Source organism: Thermobia domestica, chromosome 2 (assembly GCF_964235325.1).
Source record: "Thermobia domestica chromosome 2, izTheDome1.hap1.1, whole genome shotgun sequence".
Classification (NCBI taxonomy): domain Eukaryota; kingdom Metazoa; phylum Arthropoda; class Insecta; order Zygentoma; family Lepismatidae; genus Thermobia; species Thermobia domestica.
The window spans coordinates 72,583,779-72,608,437 of record NC_137455.1 but is presented as its reverse complement, the minus strand read 5'-3'; the positions used below and the strand labels follow the sequence as shown (position 1 = coordinate 72,608,437).

Genomic DNA, 24,659 nt, shown 5'->3' with positions numbered 1-24,659 from the left:
CGATTTCTACTTCTATTCGGTTAGGTTCTGGAATATACGGTTCTGCGGTGTGTATTTTCCTTTCTCCATGCACATTAGATTTTGGCTGCATGTTCGTCAAAGAAATCTTTCCATCTATTTAATATGCTGTCTGTATCAGTGAGAACTGTTCCATCAACTTTCTTTAATATATAAGCACAAGGTTGGAGCTTTTCTTAAATTCGTTGATTCCCTTATACATGTCCCGAATGTTTTTATTTTTACTACTATCTTCAAGTTCTTTAATTTTAGCTTTCAAAAAATCGCATTTATCTGTTCTAAAAGTTTTAGAAGTTTCCGGTCTGATGTCTACGAAATTTTGTGTAGTTATTTCATTCGGATTTTGTAGCCAACGTAATTTTGTCTGTTTTCTCTTCCTGCTAGTTTAATGCATTCCTGGTCGGACCATGGTTTGTTCCTACGTATTTCAGCTTCTCTCTCTCTCTTTTTTTCCTGAAATGTTAAATTCAAGTACTCTCAACACTAATGCATTCCGAATCTTCTAAAACCGAAAATCTATTCAACCTGGTATTCCTCTCTTACCTGACTCTCTTCTATTTTCTTTAAATTAAATCTCTCCGTTTTCAGACATTGAATATTTTTTGATTCAACGATAATCTCTCTCTTATTACCGCTGCTACCAGGTAGTGATCAGTGTCACAATCAGCTCCTCTAAACGACTGAACATCAGTTATACTACATTGTCTTCTTCTATCTAGTAAAACGTGATCAATTTGATTGTGTGCTTTTCCGTTTGGTGAGGTCCATTTGTATTGATAAACTTCCTTATGTATTTTTCACGATAAGGTTTTTGGGTGTTGCAAATTTCATGAGACTAACACCGTTGTCATTACTTTCCTTATGCAGATTTTTGTTCCCAATAATCGGTTTGAAAATATCCTCTCGTCCTACCTTCGTATTGAAATCCCCTAACACATTTTTCATATGGTATCGCGAGATTTGGTCAAATATCCGTTCCACTTCTTCGTAAAAACTGTCATTTGTATCGTCACCCTTATCTTCTGTTGGGGCATATACATTTCAAACAATAATATCACACCACCGACCCTTAAGAGTAATAAAAGAAAGTCTATCAGTAACAAATCCAAACCGCTTTATTGCTGATATTATTCATTTGTGAACGAAAAGCTCTGTTTCTAATAGGTGATCTTTATTTCCTTCCCCGTAAAAGAACGTAAAATTTCCGGAATCCACAGTTCAATTTCCTTCCCACCTAACTTCCTGAACTTCTACTAGGTCTATCCTGTATTTCTCTAACTCACTCGTTACGGATTTTAACGCGCCTACCCTATAAAGACTTCTAACATTCCGTGTTTCAAATCTCATGTCCATTTTCTTTTGTTGAGGTTGTGCCAAGTTATCAGTCCTGGTCCAAGGCTTCTGTGAATATTTTTGAACAAGTGACCTTTTTACAGGATGAGGTTGTTAGCTTCACTCAAACCCACATGCTGGAGTACCACTCCTTGCCGTCTGTCCGCGACTGCTTATCCAGTATATTCGCAGCTAACCTCTATATCTAGAGGCCTTCTCCTCGATCCGCAACCTGAGGACGCGCCATGCCGTGGTGATAGGAACCCACATTACACAAAAAAATACCTGATTAGAATTAAGAACGCATCTATTTATACGGACAAAATAAAGTGTATAACTGCTTATCCCAAAAGTTATACTTGAGTTATTTTAAAGACAGAAAGAAAAAAAATTATAAGCAAATTTTGAATTCGTCTAGAAAGGAACAAAAAACATCATACTGATCTCTAAGCAGGATTGAAACGTTACGAAAATTAATAGTTAATCTTTAATTTTAGAAGTATGAAAATTAAAATAGTAATTACACTGGTCAACATGACTTTTTTCACAAAAGAAGTGATTGCTGATTCTGAAGCAGTTTATTCTCCTGAATTCAATAATGCAATCAAAATGTTTCCATTAGGCACCGTTTTGTTGTGACATTCACTTGTTTTTTAACCCTTATATACGAAATGAAACGTATTTTCATGAAATGTCCATATGTTTGAATCTACATAGCGCAGTGTTTTATTAATGAAGAAGGATAATTTAAGTGGCACATTACTGGCAAAAAATAAAACTTTCATGTAGTGCAAGATTTGTGTCATCAATGTTATGGGGGTGGAGGTAATTGAATTTAGGTAAATATTGTGAAAATTGTATTTTTTTCAATTGCGCAATTCCTCCCTTACCTCTTGCCGCACCTCAACGACGGACGATAAAATTATAAACTTATATAGCTTATGAGACCCACTTGGTATATAGGTATTCGAGTTTCTGAAAGTTTCTTTGTTATGCAATAAAAAAAGTGGAAAATAATGGAGCAAAGGTGTTTGCTTTTTGGGGCTTGACAACACTGTAAATGTCGATCAAGATCAGACCTGTTTTAGCAGAAAGACTTCGTGATCGTGTAGTGAGCCTCGCAGGTTTTCTTTCTGTGTAAGTGGAGTGCTCTTTGTTTCATTTCTTGTGTTGTTAAAAAGAACTTGCATAATGCCAAGAAAGTGTTTGAATCATCCGGACAATTTCTGCTACATTTGTGGTGAACTAACGTTTAAATCTCCGAGGCGAAATTTTACGCCACTTATAAAAAAGTGTTACGAGCTTTACTTTGGCTGCAAAGCGGATGATTTTGATAAGCCATGGGCTCCGAATATATGTTGTGTGATATGTGTGCGGCTTCTCACAAGATGGAAAAAGGACACACATCATATGCCTTTTGCAATTCCCATGATCTGAAGGGAACAAAAAGACCATTCCAGTGACTGCTACTTTTGTTTAACAAACATAAAAGGAATTACAAAAAATAAAACTAAACATACCGTTACATATCCAAATTTGCCATCTGCCATGAGGCCTGTATTACATAGTGATGAGTATCCTGTGTCGACGTGTCCAGATTTTGTGACCGTAAGTGAAGACTCTGACTCCGAGGCAGTGCATACTGGGGAAGAAACTTTTTATAGAAGTGATAATCCATTCGAGGCTTCTACATCAGAACCCCACCTACTAACTCAAGCAGACCTCAATGATCTCATTCGGGATTTACAGTTGTGTAAACAACAAGCCGAACTTCTAGCTTCCAGGCTCAAAGGTTGAAATCTATTACACAAAGAAACAAGGATATGCGTGTATCGTAGTTGCGATAGTGATTTCAAAGAATATTTTTCAACAAAGTGATGGTATCGTGTTCTGTAATAATGTTAGTGCAGTTATGGAAGCTCTTGGACATGAACACCAGCCACAGGAATGGCGATTGTTCATAGACTCCACGAAAATTAGTTTGAAGGCGGTGATTCTGCATAATGGCAATGAATTACCATCAATACCTGTGGCCCATGCAGTTGACATGAAAGAGACATATCAGAATTTGAAATTGTTGTTAGATAAACTCCAGTACACAAAATATAACTGGAATATCTGTGGTGATTTAAAGGTCATAGCTTTACTTCTTGGCTTGCAACTGGGACACACAAAATGTTGCTGTTTCTTATGTGAATTGGACAGCAGATATAAGAAGTCGCACTACATTAAGAAGCAATGGCCTAAACGTGGCTCTCTTACTCCTGGGAGCAAAAATGTGTTTCACACCCCATTGGTGAATCCCGAACGAGTGTACTTACCACCGCTGCATATCAAATTGGACCTTATGAAGAATTTTGTAAAAGCACTTGACAAAAATTATCCTGCATTCATGTATTTGCAATCTAAATTTCCCAAAGTCAGTGACGCAAAACTGAAAGAAGGAATATTTGTTGGGCCGCAAATCACACCGCTACTGGCCCAACAAGTATTCCTTCTTTCAATACGACAAGTTTGCAGAGCTGTTGAATCCCTTAGAAGACAAGCGTGGAAAGCCTTCGTAGGTATCTGTCGTGGTTTCCTTGGAAAACATAAAGCAGAAAACTATTGTGAAATAGTCAATGATCTTGTGAATTCGTACTAAGCTATGGGATGCAGTATGTCTTTAAAGATTCACTTCTTAGACTCTCATTTAGATTTTTTCCCGCAAAATCTTGTTGCAGTAAGTAACGAACATGGTGAGAGATTCCACCAGCAAATTTCTGCAATGGAGAAGAGGTATCAGGGCAAATGTAGTCCCAGAATGCTAGCCGATTACTGCTGGACATTGAAGAAAGACATCCCGGAAACTAAATACAGCCAAAAATCATCATTCAGGCCTACAACATCTTAGGTAAGTAAAAGTGATATTTATACTGTGGTCGTATTTGTGTTTTCTTTAATGTACAACAAGAACGAAAACTGCAAAATAAGATGTTCCCTTTACTTTGACAATCTATTGTTAAAATGAGCAATGGAAATGTACAATTTCCAAATTTTACACAATTTAATAACACTCTCTCCCCTTCGTATGGAATCGATGACAACAAACTCCATATATGATATAACCTTTGTCCTTCCACTGACATCAACATTATATGCTTATGTTAATAAACAGCTGAGCTATACCGCTACAAACACAAGGACGATTTAAGAAAATATGGTCCATTACGTGGAAAAACAAATGACTGTCACAAGAAAACCGTGCCTGATGGGAAAATTCTGATTTCATTTTTAAATTTAACAGGACAAGTACATTTAGAATAAGTAACACTTGTTCTTGTGAATTTTTTTTTTTTTTTTTTTTTTTTGTAGACCAGTTTTATATAAATTTACTACTTAAAGGTAATTTTATTTCTAATGTGTAATTATTCACAAAATCCGGCTACTCATCTCTCTTTGAAAAGTCTGCACTCTTGCCTACAGATGGAATTAAATCAATAGAATGTAGATTTTTCTTATGACGTTTGAGAGTGTCATTTGGAGCCAGAGAATTAGGATTTCCGACGTACAGTAGTGATGTCAACTGGCTCGGCTCGAGCCCTGAGCCATCGGCTTGGCTCGGTTCTGCCCAATTGAGCCGAGGGCTCGAGTCGGCTCAGTTGGGTGAGATGTTGGCTCGGCTCGGTGGTAACTGAGCCGTGAGCCGAGCCGCTCGAGCCATTGACAACACTAACGTACAGTTTGCCAGAATATCGCTTTCTAGGGGTCGCGGTGGCTCAGTGGTAGAGCGTTCACCTCTGGTGCTTGGGGTTCCGGGTTCAAACCCTGCTCCCGCCAAGTGAGCTTTGTGGTGGACAAACACCGTGTGCGTGGGTTTTCTCGGAGTTCTCCCGTTTCCTCCCACTTTCTTCATTCCACCATTTCATCCATCTCTCATCATCACCGTCTCCTTTAGCCTAACCGGCATAAGCGTGGGACGTAAAACTCAAAAATTTCATTTCATTTTTCAATATCGCTTTCTAAAGTGGTAGCCAAGATTTTTGAACAAAACTATACATTAATATGCTTGCTCTTGTTTGCTGTCGTTAGGAGTCATGGATTTTTTTATATTGATTCTGAAAATGAGACAGGTAATTTTAACTAAATTAAAAATGAAAGTTCTGTTTAAAAAGACAATAGCAGCAACGAAAGTTGATATGCATTCTAAGAAAAGCCCAACTCTTTTGAAATATAATAGCTCCTCATTAGTTGGAAGCTACGTAAGTCTATGAATATTTTAGGTTTACGCTTTGGGATGACTTTTGTTATATCCCTGCAATGACGTCTTTCGTGACGTGACAAAAGAAAAAAATGGAATTATATTTAAGATATTGTACATAAAGTTTGATTGTAACAATAACCTTAACGTAAATTCACCACCAAATAGGTAGAAACAGACAAGAACCCGTCTTGAGTTTACTGAAGTCACATAATATGCCCTACAAATAACTACATAAACAGAACATACCTTCTGAAGCAATCAGACGCCCACTTTTAGTTTCATTGTCACTTGAAGGATCATGTATCACTTCTGCTTCCGAGTGGACATATTCACCAGGCTCTGTGGAAGTAGAATGAGATGTCGGTCTTGAATCTGTAGAGGGTTTTTGAGTTTCCTTTTCCAAAGCATCAGTAGTAGCTATATATTTAAATGACGATTGGGATGTTTCGGAGTCCAATGCAACTGGAATAGAACTTGATGCATGTCCTGTTGAATCACTGGAATCTGTAGACCTTTCTGAGAAATCAGTACTTGCTGTAGATTCTATTACATTTACTATGTATCGTGAATCATTAGTAGCCAATGAGTAAACCAAGGGAGTACTTTCTTGTGGTGTAGTTAATGATGAGTTTGGAGTTGAGGATTCTTCAGCTTCAATTATTTTACCAAAGATTTTGTCTGTTTCGGTTGAAGATCCCGTATTCAGACTCGTTGGAGAAGTTGCAGTAATTTTATGACTACTTGCTATGTCTGTTGCTGAGGAGACTATGTCTTCAGTCGTTGACAAAACTTCTTCCTTTCCAGCTTTTGTGTGATGTGTAGGTGGCCAGCCTGCTTCGGTAACTGTGGTTTTGTTCTCATGAGTTTCAGAAGTGACAGCTGTCGATTTGGATTCTGCACTACTAGTTTTAGTCAATAAGTAAACCAAGGGAGTACTTTCTTGTGGTATTAATGATGATAAGTTTGGAGTTGAAAATTCTTCAGCTTCAACTATTTTGCCAAAGATTTTGTCTGTTTCGGTTGACGACCCAGTAGCCAGACTCGTTGGAGTAGTTGGAGTAATTTTATGACTACTTGCTATGTCTGTTGCTGATGAGACTATGTCTTCAGTCGTTGACAATACTTCTTCCTTTCCAGCTCTTGTGTGATGTATAGGTAGCCAGCCTGCTTCGGTAACTGTGGTTTTGGTCTTATGAGTTTCAAAAGTGACAGCTGTAGATTTGAATACTGCACTGCTAGTTTTAGCAGAACTAGACTCTGTTTTTTGGGTCGTTTGCCTTTCAGTTGTTTGTTTTGTCGTTGGTTGATTTTCAGTAGTCGTTTCTTGCTTTTTAGTTGTTCGCTTCGACGTAGTTTCTTCATCAAAAGGAATAGGAACAGGATGCTTTGTTCGTGGTGTTGTTGTTGTCCGTAATGCAGTAGTTAACTCTTGCTCTTCTGTGATATCCTCAAGGTAAGCCGTAATACCCCTGGACCTTGCAGGGTCTGCAATCTGTAAAATCAGAAACAAGTAGATAATTAATACAAAGTATCTTTTTTCAAATAATAATGATAACAGAAACAAAAAATGAATTCCTTTCAACATCTTCATAAACATAATATTAGCAAATAGACATCTGTCAGACTGTCATTTTCTAATAGTAGTCCTTCGACAATTTAGCACTTGCGGGTTATACTGAGACACAAGAAGTTTTAGATAAGGTCCGAATTTATTTCCAAAACAAGAAGTGTGACAAGGCGATTTTACGTTAGAGGAATGGGGTTGCCAGATCTCTGGCCTTCCCAGAGTGTCTGAGTCCGAAATCCATTCTACGGGTTTAAGGGCCAACGAACTAAATCTTCGAGCTCATACTTATTATTAAATTATCTATAATTAAAAAATTGAAAACATTTATATCTTATCCTAATATATGTTGTACTCAGTTGTTGTTAGTAACACATAAGTATATAGAAGGAAATATATTTCTATCGTAGCAGGAAGCTAGGTTTTAAAACTTGTTGCATCTGTATTATCGCGTGGCACCAACACTATTTTCATTTAACGATTTAATAGAAGTGAAGATGAAACTTAAAAGAGCAGTTCGAGTTAAAATAAGTTTGGTGCAATAGAAAGAGTAAAAAATTAAGAGACACGTATTTTTTTAAAATCTTGATAGGCCTTCTCGTTCAGCTTCTATAGGCGTTTGTTTTTGATGAATCTCAAATGATGACGTCACTCGTGGGCTAGCGAGGAACCACTCCCTTGTGCGCAGCTGATAAACCTTGAATAGTGAAGTGGATTTAATAGATTGTTTTGGGCTTGTTAGCTGTCTTGCTTTGTGTTGAATTTCTAGGGACGTTTTTGTTGGTTGTTTTACCTTCAGCATTAGTATATGGAGAAAGCAGCAATTATGTAGTGTTGTGCGAAGTAGAAAACATGTGTTAGTTTAGTGTGTGCTGTGTCTGTGAAGTGAGGTAGAAATGCCTAACACATGTTGTGTTTGTAATTCTGGGTGCGATTAAAGATGAGAGACATTTTTATACGTTTCCAAGTCGTGAGAAATCACCAGATCGATATAAATTACGGCTAAAGGAAATCAATAGAAAAAAAATTTGTGACAAATATAAACACGTGTGTTTGTTCCAAACATTTTGAAGAGTCCGACTTCGAGCAGTCAAGTTTACTGAAAGAAAAACTAACGCTAGGAGAATCATTTACACGCAAACTGAGAAAGAATGCCGTTCCAAGTATATTATTGAAAGGTTTAGAATCCGAGCCATTCAACAAGCGCCAATGTATGTCCAATTACCAACGTAAAAGAAATCGTTCAAGACGCGATTGCCGGTTGTAGTCAAGACGAGACAGTAGAGGGTAATAGCGACCGTGTCACTCGTGATTCTGAAGGTACTGTTTTAGAAATAAATATAAATACACTACTATACAATGTGAATTGGGAATTGATATATACCGGCTTGTAGAAGGAATCAATGACGATGACAGTGTTCCTCAGGACATTGATTAATCGTTTAATTTTTCTGTATGAAGTGACAATGATGATTAAACGGGTGACGAGGGTTGTTCCGCGGAGAGCGATGCGAATAAAACAAATTTAACCGGTATAATATTTTTCGTATTCTGGCAAACTTTACTAATGTTATTTCATTTTTGCCACATATGCCGCGCTCCTGTAGATACCTTGAAGCACAAAATAATAGAATTATCATTTAAAATTGCAACAAAACATGAAAATGAACATACTTATATTTGGAAATCGGAACCAAGACTAAAGAAAAGGTACTTAGGTGTTGTAGCAATCTCATCTGTCATCTATTTAAATTGTATTGGTTTCGAAACTTTTAGTTCCTTTTGTAAAACGCCGAACTTATGCTTTGTAGGAAAAACTGCGTTTTATGATATTACAAAAGCTTTTGTGCAGCCCATCATCAGGTATTATTATTTTTTTACGTGCAGATGACACTTCTAAGTCTTTGCAATCAGTTCAGGAAAAGGAAATCGGTCTTTACAACGTGCTATCGCACCACTGGCATATGAAATGTTTGGTACTGTGTGTGTGGAATCCTGCTCTCGCAGCTTGACCACGGATGACGTCATCACAATTTTTTTCTCTGTTGCTTTCTACTGGACGTATCGCAATCAAACAAACACAATTCCTTTTAGAATTTCCAACTCTACAAATGGAAATAATTTGTAAAAATTGTATTTCTAAGTCGAACTGCTCCTTTAAAAGTACTTCCTACAATAAGTTCTCTGTTTTGAAGTCTAATCAACATTTCAGAGAAAGGATAATAATAATTAATGTAAACTGCGAGTGCGTTTTCCAAGAAAGCAGATGCATCAAATATGTTCAAAATAGCACAATATTTCTCGCTATACCAGTCAGTAATGCACCTGTTCATTTAGTATAATGAAAGCATTATGACCAAATGATAGAATGTGAGCAGAGTTTGGAATGGCCGAAATTTGTGTGACTTCAACTTTCCCACAAAGAGGTTCTGGACTCTTCTTTTGGTAGTGTCTATTGGGAACTTCTTTTAAAATCACAGACACAATGTTTATTTGGTTATTATCACAAGTGAAAGTATGTCCATTTATAGGAATTTTTAACATATAGTACATGGCTTAATTTCCCACTTCGACCCAACAGTGGGGGCAAAGTGGGTAGGCTATGGGGTGAAGTGGGTACACTATACAATCATTAAAATAACAAATTCTGCTATTGCTACATGTATACCTAGTGTGTCCTAGATGCACTCTGAAACCTGGAAACATAATTTCAGGCGTAAAAGTTTGTAGAAATGTCTGGAAAATACATAAATTGCTCTTATATCTCTTTTTTTCGTATTTGTTTTTACAGTAGGTACTTCTTGCAATGACAGCTATAAAGCACAATTAACTACATATGTAAGTTCACTCTCAATATTTTCCACAAATGAACTCATCTTTATGAGTAACACCAACACAACATTCATGATGTTAATCACTTACATGTTTTAACATTTTAGTTCATCTAGGCCAGGTATCTATAGCCTACCTTTAATGGGTTCAGACAATTTCCTCTGGGAGAAGACTTTCAATGGAGAAGGGGTAAAAGTAGTACTGCGAAAATATTGTTAACCTACGTGAGGACGATCGGAGATATGTCCCGGGGGAATTTCTCCCCTAGGTCACCCCGTTACATTATAACTGATTACACTCTGTCTCGGGTTACCCTCTTCTCCTTACATTACATTTCTCATTTTGGAACTGCTTCTAAGACACAATCTATCAGCGACGATTGCCAATACATCTAATTTTGGCGAAACCATCCCTGAATAATTTTATGACAGCTGTTTTGTTTGTCTCGAACAACTGGTAGGTTTTGCTTAGCATGTATGACTCCAACGTTAGTCGTGCTGTGCTCCACAAAGAAATATACCTGCTGCATCTGTGTTTACCAGAATCCAGGTAAACTCGACTACTGATGTTAATCCAGAGACAACTCGACTACATCAACTAACTACTGATGTTAATCAGTGAATCGATTTACAAAATGCAAGCAGCCACTGTGTTGCGAGCTCCAATTTTCGTAAGCACTACCAACTTCGCCCCTATCTGCTTCGCCTCCAATGACTATATGTTTCTTTATTGTTTCTAGTGCTTCATCCAGCGCACCATGTCAGCGACACAAATACACTAGTTGTCGCCCGGGGCAAGGACTCTCCTTAGAGCCCCCTGACCAACGAAACCAAACCCCCCATGTATTTGCCCAATTTTGAGCCGTCCTAATCCGGCGTCCGGGGCACAAGAAGCTCCGTTTCCCCTCCTGTTGCATTACTGCACCATGTAAATGTCATTGTTCATACACAAGACAGGAATCCGCTAATGTAAGTATAAACATATTATTATTTCATTGCCCATACCTATGACACAAATGTTATAACTAGAATTTTTTTTTTTTTTTAGTTTAACGTCCCATGATTATGCCCTGTAGACTAAAGAAGACGGATGATTAATGCAAGTGAATAATTGTGAATTAAAATGTTTTTGTTCTCCTAGTGGAAATCGTACCCAGGACCACGTGTAACAGAGACACATGCGCTGGGCACTAGAACAGTGTGGAGGGCAGTTGTGAATTCCTTATGGTACATAATTTAAGACAAGAATGGCATACATTATTGAAATCAATATACTGTCTTTAATCTCTTTATGGTAAAGAACGCTTTCTTGAAGAGAAGAAACATTAAAAACAATAATAAGTAACAATGTCGCAGTATGTGCACCACGTGGAGAAGTTTGGTCTTTGTTTTCGTAACCAAGCTCCTTAAGAAGTCAAATTTTACCAAGCTTAGGCTTAAATATAGCCATTTTACCAGAAAATAAATTAAATGTATTTTAAGGTGAATGAATATTTGGAAACAGAAAATATTCTTTAGATTTGTCGAGTAGAAGGTTATTTAGTTTCATTCTAGTGTGTATTAGATGGACAGATTAGTATTTTAGATCCTGAGCATTATACTAACCCGCTAATCTCCGCAGCACTGCGGGAAATGTATTAAACAAGGATATTGTTCATGATTACTCCCATAAAAATACGTGGGGAAAATCCATTGTTTCTATCTTGAGATCAAGTGAATGAATCATCATCATCAGCTAACTCGATTCCTAGTTTTTGACTCTTTACATCATGGTCAAAATTGATGGTGATCCGTTAAGTAGCTCTTGAGACGGGCACGAGGACAGACGAGTTAACATATAAAGGAATTTCTGGTAAGTTCAACTTCCTCAAAATTGACCAGGTCACAGATGGGCCCTTTCATCTTGTGGGCCCCTGCACGTTTGCCAGTCCAACCACCTTGTAAGCCCCTGCCAGGAAACTAAAATTTGTGTTCCCAGTTACACGTCACTGGTCTCTGAGCTTGCTCTTAGTTTAATCTGGCAATCCCACAGAGGAACTTAAAAACTTGCCCACTTGAAGTAAAACGCGGTTACATTACGTGATAAAATTCTATGAAGAGAGAGTTTTCTTAACAGAAGAGAGTGTCATCAAGTACGCGTATATCTTGGTTTAATGACATTTAATTTATGTGAAAACTCAATGCCAATGTGTAATTGACGCTAAACAAACTTGCCTTGACCTAAGGAGGCAAAAGTTAATTTAACTTAGAACGAATGAATAATCGAACAAACAGGTCTTGGAACCAGGTCTACCAGGATTGCTGGAAACAGTCTCCCATTTAACCAAATTACGCGTAGAACTGGAGAACGCATATACAGAGTAATCACCGTCACGTACTGTTAGTGTTAGACGGATATCTAAAGCTGTCAGACATTGGTAGATGCCAGTTCTCGTAGAAAGCCCAATGAGAAAGCAGAGAAGCTCTGAGCTCCAGAATTACGTATCTTGCGTTATCTTCACTTTCCGTGCTGTCACAGAAGAGTGAGAACTCAACATTGCAAGTAGGAAATATTTAGCACCTCTTGTTACTTGGTTGGTTCGGCAACGTCCAGTTCGGCAACGAGGCATATGAAACGTGAACCTACAGCTTAACATTGGTTCCAAACCAAATGAGCTTAAACCGGAAATCGAACCTAAGTCTCTTGAATATGGATTGCCATGGACAAAGAATGTAATTTCAAGACCCGTAAATTTTGGCAATTGATGGATACTAATTTTAATAGCAGTGGCGTCTCGTGACATAATTTTTCGGTAGTTCACAGTAGTTAGAAAATTCCATTCTAGAATCGTTTCAATATTCTAAATAAGAAAAACTACAAAAATCAATGAAAGTATCCATATATATATATATATATATATATATATATATATATATATATATATATATATATATATATATATATATATATATAATAAGTACCCATTCATAAATAAATGCTCATTTCATTCGTATATGAAATCACTTCTAATGTTCTTCTGGGCAATCAACTTGTCAATAACTCTCCTGAAGTTTAGTTTTTTTTCAATTTTTCTCTGTTGATAATATAGCTAATGCACTGAGACTATTTCGAGCTACGGTACTCCTTTAAATGCTTTCATATTCTTTAAAATGGTTAAAAACAACTTTCAGTTTCTGAAGTCAACGTTGGATTATTTACCATGATTTTCACGAATTTTGTTTTATGCCATTCTCTTTCTACAGACTCGCCATCAATTTCACAATATACTATATGGAATCTTCATTAGACTGCAAACGTCTGCTATCTCGTATATTTAAATTGCCATGTATGCTGTTTTGTGAACAGTATAATGAAACATGCAATGTATCAAGTTAATATGATAGTTGCAGAGGCACCTTTAATTACGAACGCTTTGTCCAAGCACTTTTGCATTGTTTTCTCGAGACACTTGCTACCTACCGTTTCCCTTGGATGCTGGCTCACGAAGAACTCCCTAAGAAAACAGCTGATAACAATCCTGGTCCAGGCTCATACTCTGTTGGGCGCAGATTGATAATGTTGAAATGTGAACAGTGATTTGACATGAGCCACGTTGATGCTTTTGAGACTCAGGTTGTGTTATACTTACTTTTGTGTATGCACACGCATACATACACGTAACTGGCAAGCCGTCTGCTCGCAGGAATTCACACACACATGAATGAAGACGGTGATATTTACTTAGGTAAATTCCTATTTATTGAGTATAGATATATGTGGGTACGGAACAATATATATATATATATATATATATATATATATATATATATATATATATATATATATATATATATATATATATATATATATTAACAACACACAAGATTCTCACTTGGCAGAGCTAAATGCTCGAACAGAAGAAATTGCTCTATGGCAATCGAATAAGCAAAATGAAGAATAAACTTTTAACACTGCATGGTAAATGTAAATATGCACACACTCTATATGAACACTAGAAACATAGCCCTTGTTTGAATATCACTAGCACTATATATTCACTCTTCGTATTATGCTAAGATTTTCACTATGTGATAATGACGAGGGGAAAAGGGGGGAATACTGCTGATTGAGGTATCTTGATTCCTAAAAGACGTTACATCTCCAGAAGGTATTTGTTATCTTGTTTCACATCCTATATATATTAATGTAGCACTAAAAAATTCTTCATACTATCCTTCTATACGATGTATTGCACTGCCTTTTTCTCCAGCAAACTTTTTCACACTCTTGCTACAACGGATTCTCTTTGCTAACTTCTCGCTTCTGCTCACACTTGGGAATAACCCGTTTCGATACTTAGGGTTGGCAATGCACCATGTAAAATAATAAAGAAAATGTTAATGTTTTCCGCATTCATAGACAATGCCAATGGATCGATTTTATAATAAAGAATACTGGCAACATTTGATTTGATCCCGTGGGAAAGAAGCTTTGAAATAATAGTTGAAAAAGTGTAGCAGTCTTAACTAATAAATTCTTCCCATGGTTATAGATTTTTATGCACTGCTGTTATAGGTAAAATTGTTCAGTGGAAAGAAGCGAACAATGGTAACGGTGTGTATGAGTCATCCCACCTACGACTCCTGCAGGATATGAACGTTTGTTCTCACGGCAGGACGGATGACGTAATGCGAAAGCATGAGAACACGATAAATACAATATCATTCACACACAATATCAACTTCGTATCCAAAAATATTCCCAATGTTAATAAATGTAATTAAGAAAAACGTATATGCAAAACAGTCGTGGTGACGAAGACTATAAGTTGGAAACTATTTTACAGAAAGAAAAAATAAGTTTGCTACGACGAAATGCTCTGTTGAGACGATGAGCGTTGCATTAAAAAACAACAACTTCTTTGTTCTATCGTGAGAAGCGATAAGAACGACTGAAGAACACCTGCATACACAGAACGAGTTGAAATTCTCACCAAAAGAGAAATAGCTTTTAATTGAGTAAAATAATAATTTCGTTGCATGAATAAAAGTTAAAAAGAAATACACTGGTCGTCCAAAAACATAGTTTTGTGGCCGGGCAGACGGTCACACACTTCATGACTTTTTATTTTGTACTTGCGTTCTCTGTTAGAGGTTAGGCTATAGAAGACGAGATTTACAGTTTAGAAAAGAGATTACTGTAATGTGTTTGACGCAATCCCACCTGGAATTGAACTTGGGGCCAGTCCACCAAAGACATACACTAGTCACTATGCAAATGAAGATGACACTACATTTCATAAAGTCAACCAAACCACTGAAAACACCAGAGCTGCTAGAATCTTCGGACTTCTCATGGTGACATATAGCATATTATAACACCCCAAAATCTGATGGAACCAATCAAAAGTGAGCGAATGTAACTTCTTTTTCTACAAAATTATTATGAGACTTCATAGAAATGATCACGCAAACGAATCGTGATAGAATATTTAACTCACTTGTCAGGCGCGTACTCAGAAAATTTTGTTGGATGAATCCAAAGTTTGGAGGGTCAAATACTACAAAACATTACATTCTTGTACGATTGATCCGATGTACTCCCATGCGCAAAAAATATGGCGCGTATACTGTAACTCACAATTTTTCGCAATTATTCCATTTTCCGTATGTTTATTGGTAAAATTCAGTTATTAGTAGGTGGAGATAATAGAAAGCAATCCATCTAAGGAGATATTTCCAAAAAAATATAATAAAATAAAAAAAATATAAGCAAAAAACAAAATTATGTTCTGTTTTGTGTATACTGGCAATAATGTTTTCGAGGGAATTTTTGGAGTAGCACAGCACGATTGCAGAGAGAATAACAAGATTAGTAGGAGAAGAACTGAACCAAGGAACTGGAAATTGGAGTAAATTATTGCATTTATTGGCTTAAATCTAGGGTGTAAATTGTCTGCCAAATATAAATTAGCTTCTGTAAGCAAGATGTTATACGGAAATATATAAACAAAGAGAAAAACTGTTGTCTTAAGTTTGGAAGTGACATGCTCTATAGCCATGAGCATTTATTTCTTAAGAAAAAGATAGGCAACAAAAGAAAAACTGTGTGGCCAAGTGGGTAGAGTGACGGATTAGTAATTCTTATACTGTTTTGACACCAGATCGAATCCCATCCGGTCCTGTTCAATTTTTTTTCTTTACAAAACATTGTAGAAAGTGTATAATTTTTATGTTAATAAGAAACGAAATAATATAATAATAAAATAACTTTTTGTTTTTCTGATACGTATTTATTCAGAATTAGCTTACTATTTATTACTAATAGCGATTGTTTTTAGTTTATGGTATGGTATGCTTAACCGTTCCCTCTCCGTTTTTACACAGCTTCAACTCACTGCGAGTGTCTGTGAGTCAGGAACAGGAAAAAACAAAACAAGAGCAACCTGCAGCTTTACACACAGCGTGAGGAACACAATCACAGCGATAGCTCGTTGTCATGAAGATAAAAAACTGTTCTAGTGTTTCTGTGTGTGTGTTTCTTTTTAAAGTATTGACTCTCTCTGTCTCTCCTTTTGTTTCATATCCACAAGTGCAACAAATGCAAGTCTGTGTGAAAAAAATCAAGAGTGCTTTCTTTAAACAAAACTAAATTTTGCAGCTCTCTTTGTGAGGAACGCGAATGCTTCTAAAAGATGCCATGAATATTAACTATAATCGTACCGAATTATACAGTAGTGTGAAAAACTGATAATAAAATGATGTAACATGCGTAAGCTTTTTTTTCTAGAGTAATCACACATTAAACATAACAAATTAAATTTTTGGGATTACAAATTATCACATTACGTGTCGGTGTAGGCCTATTCGTTTTCACATTCGAGCGACGAAAGAAGAAAGTGTGGTGATAGTTATAAAAACCGAATACCAGATTTCAATAAATTCAAGTTACATGGCTCCTACATATCGAAAAAAAAATGATTTTTCGATGTCTGTCCATCTATTTGTCTCTCGGTTCGTCACGCTTTTACACGCACTCAAATAGAGGCCATACTGTTCAATGTATCTGCACCGAATTCTAGACATAACGTTTTAATAACAATATCTTTCGAATTTTATGTCCTTCGACACCTAAAAGCAAGGGTAATTTACTGAAGGATTAAAATTTAAAATAATTCAATTTTCTCAAAAAAAAAAAAAAAAAGCTGTGACGATTTTATTTACTTTTGATAAATATATATTTTATTAACAAATCTCCACCACATATGAATAATTTTTCTGGAAAAAATATATATGGTGTAATTTACTGTATGGTATGCGTTCTTTTTGCACAATTTTCTCAACCACATTTCATAAATAAACGTATCATTAATTACCTAACAATATGACAACTCGTTCGAAGGAGTAGCTTAATCTTAGGGTGAGTTTTCCCCCGATGGTTTTCCCATTAACGCCTCAGGCAATTTTGTTCATATTTCGTAAAGAAATATTTCATTAATAAACTAACATAGAGCATAAATAGTTTATTCCGATAACATACAGAAGAAGTGGTTTTCTCAAGGGTTGATTTTTTTGGACAATTGTCTCAGTAATAACTGAGACAAATTTGTTCTAATTTCAGTAAAAATATTTTCTGTAATAATCTTACAATATAGTGTAACTCGCTTGTTCCGAAAAGAAAAATCCAAAAGAGATAGTTTACTTTGACAGTGAAATTTTTCCCGACGATTTGCTTAAAAATTACTCGATATACTGTCAAAATTACAGATAAAAGAGTTTACCTCTGGGGGTAAGCTTTTCCCGATGACCTTCATAAAAACAACTCAGGAGATGTTTGTTGTTCATATTTTATAAATACGTGTTACATAAATAACCTAGCTATATGGTATAATTCCCTCATCCGGAAAATCTAGAAATGGTATATTACTCTTGACAGTAAGTTTTATCCTGCGATTTTCTCAAGAGCGACTCAGGCGATTGTGTTCGTATTTCATAAATAAATGTTTTATGAAAACACTAACAATATAGCATAGCTCGTTTGTACTGAAAAGATCCACAAGGGATAATTTATTCTTGGGGGTGACTTTTTGCATAATTTTCTCAGAAATTACTCAGACGCTTTTGCTTATAGTTCACATACAATTATATCCTTTATCATTCTAATATATGGATCAAGTTATTTCTAACGGAAATATGACCAATGGGTACTTTACTTTTGGGCCTGAAGTTTCTTCTAGCAAAGTTTTCCAAAACATTATTTTATTCGCAATTTCCCAAATAAATGTTTCAATAACAGTTGCAGCCTAACATAAGTCAGTGTAAAAAATACGAGCGAGAAAGTACAGTGCGTTTACTCCGTACCCTTTCTTAAATATATTTTTAAATGTTACACCTAATCACAATTTTCCGAACAAAATCGGAACTTCTTTTTAAATGTGCCTTGTTGTGGTCAAATGGTGCAAGTGCATTGGTTCTGGATTAGATTTCCAGTGAGAGCTAGTGTATCTTCATCCAAGAGATGTGACACGTCGGTGCAAAGAAGAAAGTGTTTAAATAAGCCTAACCAAACTAATCAACAAAAGAAATAATACAATGTTACGAAATTATCGTAGAAACGTTGTTAATATTAGGTAGGTTCGACTGGAATGTCCAAACAATTGTCAATTCCAAAGGTCTTTGTTTTCGTCCGGCGGGAGCTCAAGTGGTTCGGATTTCACGTTAATCAGTAGGTCCACGTCTCATATAGCCTCGCTGCTTAAATTGACGATAAACTCAAAATCACATCACACATCTTTGTTTTCGCCTTTGTTTTAGCTCATAAATGTCTCTGTTCATAAGCTCCTTAGTGGTTAGCGTACGCGCCTTTGGCGTGGAAGACCCGGCATCGATTCCCGGCGAGAGCTCACGTGGTTCGGAGTCCACGTTAATCAGTAGGCCGACGTCTCATATAGCTTCGTTGCTGAACGAGACGTTAAACTCAAACTCAATGTCTTTGTTCATAAATGTCTTTGTGTATGATTTTGCATATACGTGGCATGGACATTAAATTTTGATTTCTACGCCATATGTATCTAATTACATACACACCTATAGAACGAACACAACAAACTTGGAATATCTACATTGTTTGCGTATGGAAAATAACCACGCTCTACTGTACAGGACAGCCGTGTGTATGGAATTCCATACGCATGGCAATCAACGTATTAAGAAATGTATAATAATAATAATAATAATAATAATAATAATAATAATAATAATAAACAGAAAACGATACGATCACTTACATAATTTATAAATATAAGTTAACATTTAATAAGCATATAACTGCAATGGAATTAAGTTGTTTCTCTCTCTCCCTGAACGCTACAGCCCTTATTGTTCTAAGGCGTAGAAGAGAACTTGTGGAACCCACGATTTGGGGCGGTGTGTGGTCACAACTTGGTATCCCTTTGTTGTTAGTCCTAGCTTTCTAGACGGATGCAGTTATTACCGGTAGAATATACAAGCAAATAGACTTTTGTATTACTATTAAAGTAAATAATTACACTCATTCCTTCAATGTGATACTTATGGTTGCTTAACCGTATACAGACAGCTGATCCATGGAAAAATCGTTAATAATAATAATAATAATAATAATAATAATAATAATAATAATAATAATAATAATAATAATAATAATAATAATAATAATAATAAATAATAATAATAAATAATAGGAACTCAACAAATATTCTTGCAAATAATAGGAAAAAGTTTGCGTCACACTGTTCACTTTGCTGGACACACCAGTCTGGCGCGTTATACCGATTGAGGCACACTGGAATATAGGGTATGTTTTTTTTTTTTTTTTAATTTTTTTTTCAACTATTCCAACTGCTTCAATTGAAATGGATCTATAATAATAAGAGAATGAATTTAGTCTTCTTACCCTTCAATTTAGAAATAAGGTTCGCGAGAATTTCATAAAAGAATAATATACTCAGAATTGTATATAGTAGTTTGTTTGATTCGAAATTACATACTTCCTGCAACTGTTTTTTGATTGAAATGATTTGAAATGATATTTTTAAGTTTTACGTCCCACGATTATGCCGGATAGGCTAAAGGAGACAGTGATGATAAGAAATGAATGAAATGGTGGAATGAAAAAAGTGGGATAAAACGGGAGAACCTCGAGAAAACCCACGCACGCAGTGTTTGTCCAGCACAAGGTTCACTTGACGCGAGCATAGATCGAACCAAGGACTCCATGCACCAAAGGTGAACGCTCTACCACTGAAACACCGTGGTCTCTGAAATTACTTATGGAACTACCGAGAACTATGCTGTAATATTTGAATGTGCTCCAAGTTTACAATAATTAGTTTAGTTAAATTCATTATTAACGATTAAATAATTGCATTCATTATTGACAGGTAAATGCTGCTGATGCAAAGACTTAAATCTAGCGATACCGCGAGCGTAAGTATTAAACAGAGGGATTTTAAAGAGCCCCCTGAGCTGGGGGCCCTGGGCTCCATTGGCTCCGCCCTTAATCTGCTAATGCCTATAGATTATAAATTAAAGGGGACGGGCCGGGTCCGTTCTAAAAATTCCGGCCCGTGCAGACCTCTAGCCCCTGTGTATATGCTATCTGAAAATAAAGTAGAGTTTCGCTTATCTGACATAAAACAGGCAGGCAGAACGCCGGATAATATGGATGTGTTAAGGAAAGACCTATAAAAAGTCAAACTATGATATAATTTTACACATTACGCATCTAATTATCATCTTTGCAAGAAACAAATATAATGCATTGACTCAATGACGTATCCAGCGTGAGGTCCTGGAAGCTGTCCTTACCAAACCTCAAGCACTTTTTAATAAACCTACTTTTTCCCTTTTGATTTTTTTTTTTTATGTCAGATTACTTTGAGTCAGTGTCCAAACTGTGGACAATGCGTTGTTGTTATCATTCTAACAAGTAACACTTCCCAAGTGTAACACTCCGGTTTTGATAAAATTTGGCAGGTAGATGCTATACATAAAATAAACAAATAAGTGCTTTTTATTTTTATTTTTATTTTATTTTTTTTTGCTGAAAAACGGTTTTAGGGGGCAAAAGCCCTCACCCAAAATTTGAAAGTTGACGCTCGAAAGGCAAAAACAAGTGGACCAAAGTGAACGAAATTGTGAACAGATATTGCGGACATAAAATTACGGAATACGTGTTTTGTATTTTCCTGGAAAAAACGGTTAGGTGGGGCACAGATCCCTCCAAACCTTTGATCATGAAATATCAAAAGTGCTAATAACAGTATGTCAGAAGTGCCTAAATTTACATGAAGAATTGGAACAAAACTTTGTGTTAGGACAATAAGCAAAAAATAAACAAATTCGGCTTTTTTATTTCCTGCGAAAAAACGGTTTTAGAGGACAAAAGGTCCCCCCCCCCATGAATTTTGAAATTTGACGCAAGAAAGGCAAGAAAAAATATACCGAACTGAATGAAATTGTTCACAAATGTTGTAGAGGTAAGATGAGGAAATACGTGCTTCGTATTTTCCTGAAAAGAGAAAAAAACTTTTTGAGTGAACCGAGGCGTTGAGTGTCGGAAGGATTGGACCGAAGCGAATGAAATTGTCTGTAGATATTGGATATGAAAAATAAAGCCTCTCGTGTTTCACAAGTGTCTCCATCAGATTTCTTCAAATTTGGCAGATCAACAACAAGCACAAACAGTATAGCGTATTTTGTAGTATTTCACGAGGCAACTTTAACCCTTACAATGTTTTTCCGCATAAACAAAAACACGTGCCGATTAATTTCCTGTTTGCTGTTGATGTGCCAAAATTGATAGGGACATCTTTAAAACACGAAAGTCCTTATTTTACATACAGTCTATACAATATCTACACACAATTTCATTTGCTTCGGTCCACTCCTGCCTGCACTTTTACGGTAATATTAACTTTTTTTTGGAGGGGCTCTAGGCCCCAACACTGTTTTTTCATACAAATTAAAATACATTTCATTTATTGTTTTGCAAATTGTCCCTATACGAAGTTTCGTTGCAATTCTCCATACTCTTTAGGAACTTCTGACGTATACATACTTATTTGCACTTTTGATATTTCCTAATCAACAGCTTGGAAGGTCCGAGCCCCACTCAATCGCTTTTTTCCAGGAAAATACGAAACATAATTACCTCAATTTACGTCTAGAATATCTGTGCACGATTTCAAAATTTTGGGTGGGGAATTCTGCCCCCTAAAACCAATTTTTCGCAGAAAATAAACGCGTATTCTTTTATTTATTTATTTATTTATTTATTTATTTATTTATTTATTTTGCGTATTGTCCCTACACAATGTGTCGTTCCAATTCTTCATGTCCTTTAAGCACTTCTGACATACTGTTATTAGCACTTTTGATATTTTACGATCAAAGTTTTGGAGGGGTCTGTGTCCCACCGAAACGTTTTTCTTTTTTTCAGGAAAATACGGAACCCATATTCCCTCATTTTTCGTCTACAATATCTGTGCACAATTTCATTCATTTCGGTTCACTTCTTCTTGCCTTTCGGGCGTCAACTTTCATCATTTTGGATGGGGGATTTTGTCCCCTAAAACAGGCATTCGTTTAGTTTTTGCGTATTGTCCATACACAAAGTGTCATCGGAATTCTTCGTCCTTTACACACATCAGACATATTGTAACTAGCACTTTTGATATTTCATGATCAAAGGTTTGGAGGGGTCTGCGTCCCACCTAACCGTTTTTTCCAGGAAAATACAAAACACGTATTCCTTCATTTTACGTCTGCCATATCTGTGCACAATTTCGTACACTTTGGTCCACTTGTTTTTGTCTTTCAGGCGTCAACTTTCAAAATTTTGGGTGAGTGCTTTTGCCCCCGTAAAACAGTTTTTCCGCAGAAAATAAACAACATGTATTCGTTTATTTTATGTGTAGTATCTGCCTGTCAAATTTTATCAAAATCGGAGTGTTACACTTGGGAAGTGTTACTTGTAAGAATATACCGTAATGCCATAGAACACTTTTAAATGGGATTACAATTTCGTTTCCGGTCTGTTTCTGACATTACTGTATTAGAACGATACACTCATTGCCATTTGCTATTTTTGTTATGTGATATACGTAGCAGACAGTTTTCCTTACATGTCTCTAGAAAATATTTTTTGATTTCGTGTGAGTTAGAATTAAGTTTGACCGGTTCATAAATGACAAGTAAGAAACGTTTAAGAGAAATACAGAACTGTTGGATTATTATTATTATTATTATTATTATTATTATTATTATTATTATTATTATTATTATTATTATTATTATTATTATTATTATTATTATTATTATTGATATTGATATTTTTGAAACATTAGAATTACGTGCTTACGAGGATTCGTGTCGGGTCCCCTCCGAAAAGAAAAGCTGGATATGTGCCTGCACTGAATGATAAACGTATGAGTCAAGGTATAGACGAGCGTGCTAGGCGATCGAGTCCGGATCATCAAAAACAGACTAAGACCACAACTTGCAGTTCTTCTTGCCGATTGATGCTGCTTTTTACCTGCTATGATATCTCGGATAATAATGTGAAATAAACGAAGGTCAAGACCATGGCGTATTGGTGTTTCATGCACCTAAACCTGTAAAATATTTGTGCCGAAAACATCTTTCACTCACTAGCTAAATTTGAGGGTATGATCGCTCATCTTGCCTTATAAAGTATAGTCTTATAAAGAATATATATAGCATAATAAAAACCTTAAGACCAAATTCAATGATTTTCTATAGTTTTCTTTTTTAATAACGGGAAACTTGTTTATTTCATCACGATAAATCACGTTTGATACTAAGATGTCTTTTTCTGACTATATATATTTTTCATACTTTATTGGAGACAATTTTTTTTCAAGAAAAGAGGATGATAAAGGAAGCTATACAACACCATAAACTGAAAGCAATCGGTATTACTAATAGTACACTAATTCTAAATAAATACGTCATCAGAGGAAACAAAAAGTTATTTCCTAATTGTATTGTTTCAGTTTTATTAACATAAAAATTATACACTTTCTACAATGTTTTGTAAAGAAAAAAAATTGAACAGGACCGGATGGGATTCGATCTGGTGTCAAAACAGTATAAAAATTACTAGTCCGTCACTCTATCAACTTGACCACATAGATTTCCTTTTGTTGCCTTTTTTTTTTCTTAAGAAATACATGCTCATGGCTATAGAGCATGTCACTTCCAAACTTAAGACAATAGTTTTTCTCTTTGTTTATATATTTCCGTACAACATCTTGATTACAGGAGCTAATTTATATTTTGCAGACAATTTACACCCTAGATTTAAGCCAATAAATGCAATATTTTACTCCAATTTCCAGTTCCTTGGTTCAGTTCTTCTCCTACTAATCTTGTTATTCCCTCTGCAATCGTGCTGTGCTACTCCAAAAATTCCCTCGAAAACATTTGCCAGTATACACAAAACCGAACATAATTTTGTTTTTTGCTTATATTTTTATTATTTTATTATATTTTTTGGAAATATCTCCTTAGATGGATTGCTTTCTATTATCTCCACTTACTAATAACCAAATTTACCCATAAACATATGGAAAATGAAATAATTGCGAAAAATCGTGAGTTACAGTATACGCGCAATTTTTTTTTTTTT

General features: G+C 35.8%; 1 protein-coding gene across 1 annotated transcript in view; it reads right to left on the bottom strand.

Moving 5' to 3' along the window:
• Positions 1 to 24,659, bottom strand: part of LOC145672682 (membrane metallo-endopeptidase-like 1) — a 173,744-nt gene that overhangs the window by 105,568 nt on the left and 43,517 nt on the right. Inside the window, exon 2 of the mRNA XM_081741850.1 lies at positions 5,840 to 7,085. Within this exon, the coding sequence (XP_081597976.1) occupies positions 5,840 to 7,085 (1,246 nt within the window). The remainder of the gene's footprint in view (positions 1 to 5,839; positions 7,086 to 24,659) is intronic.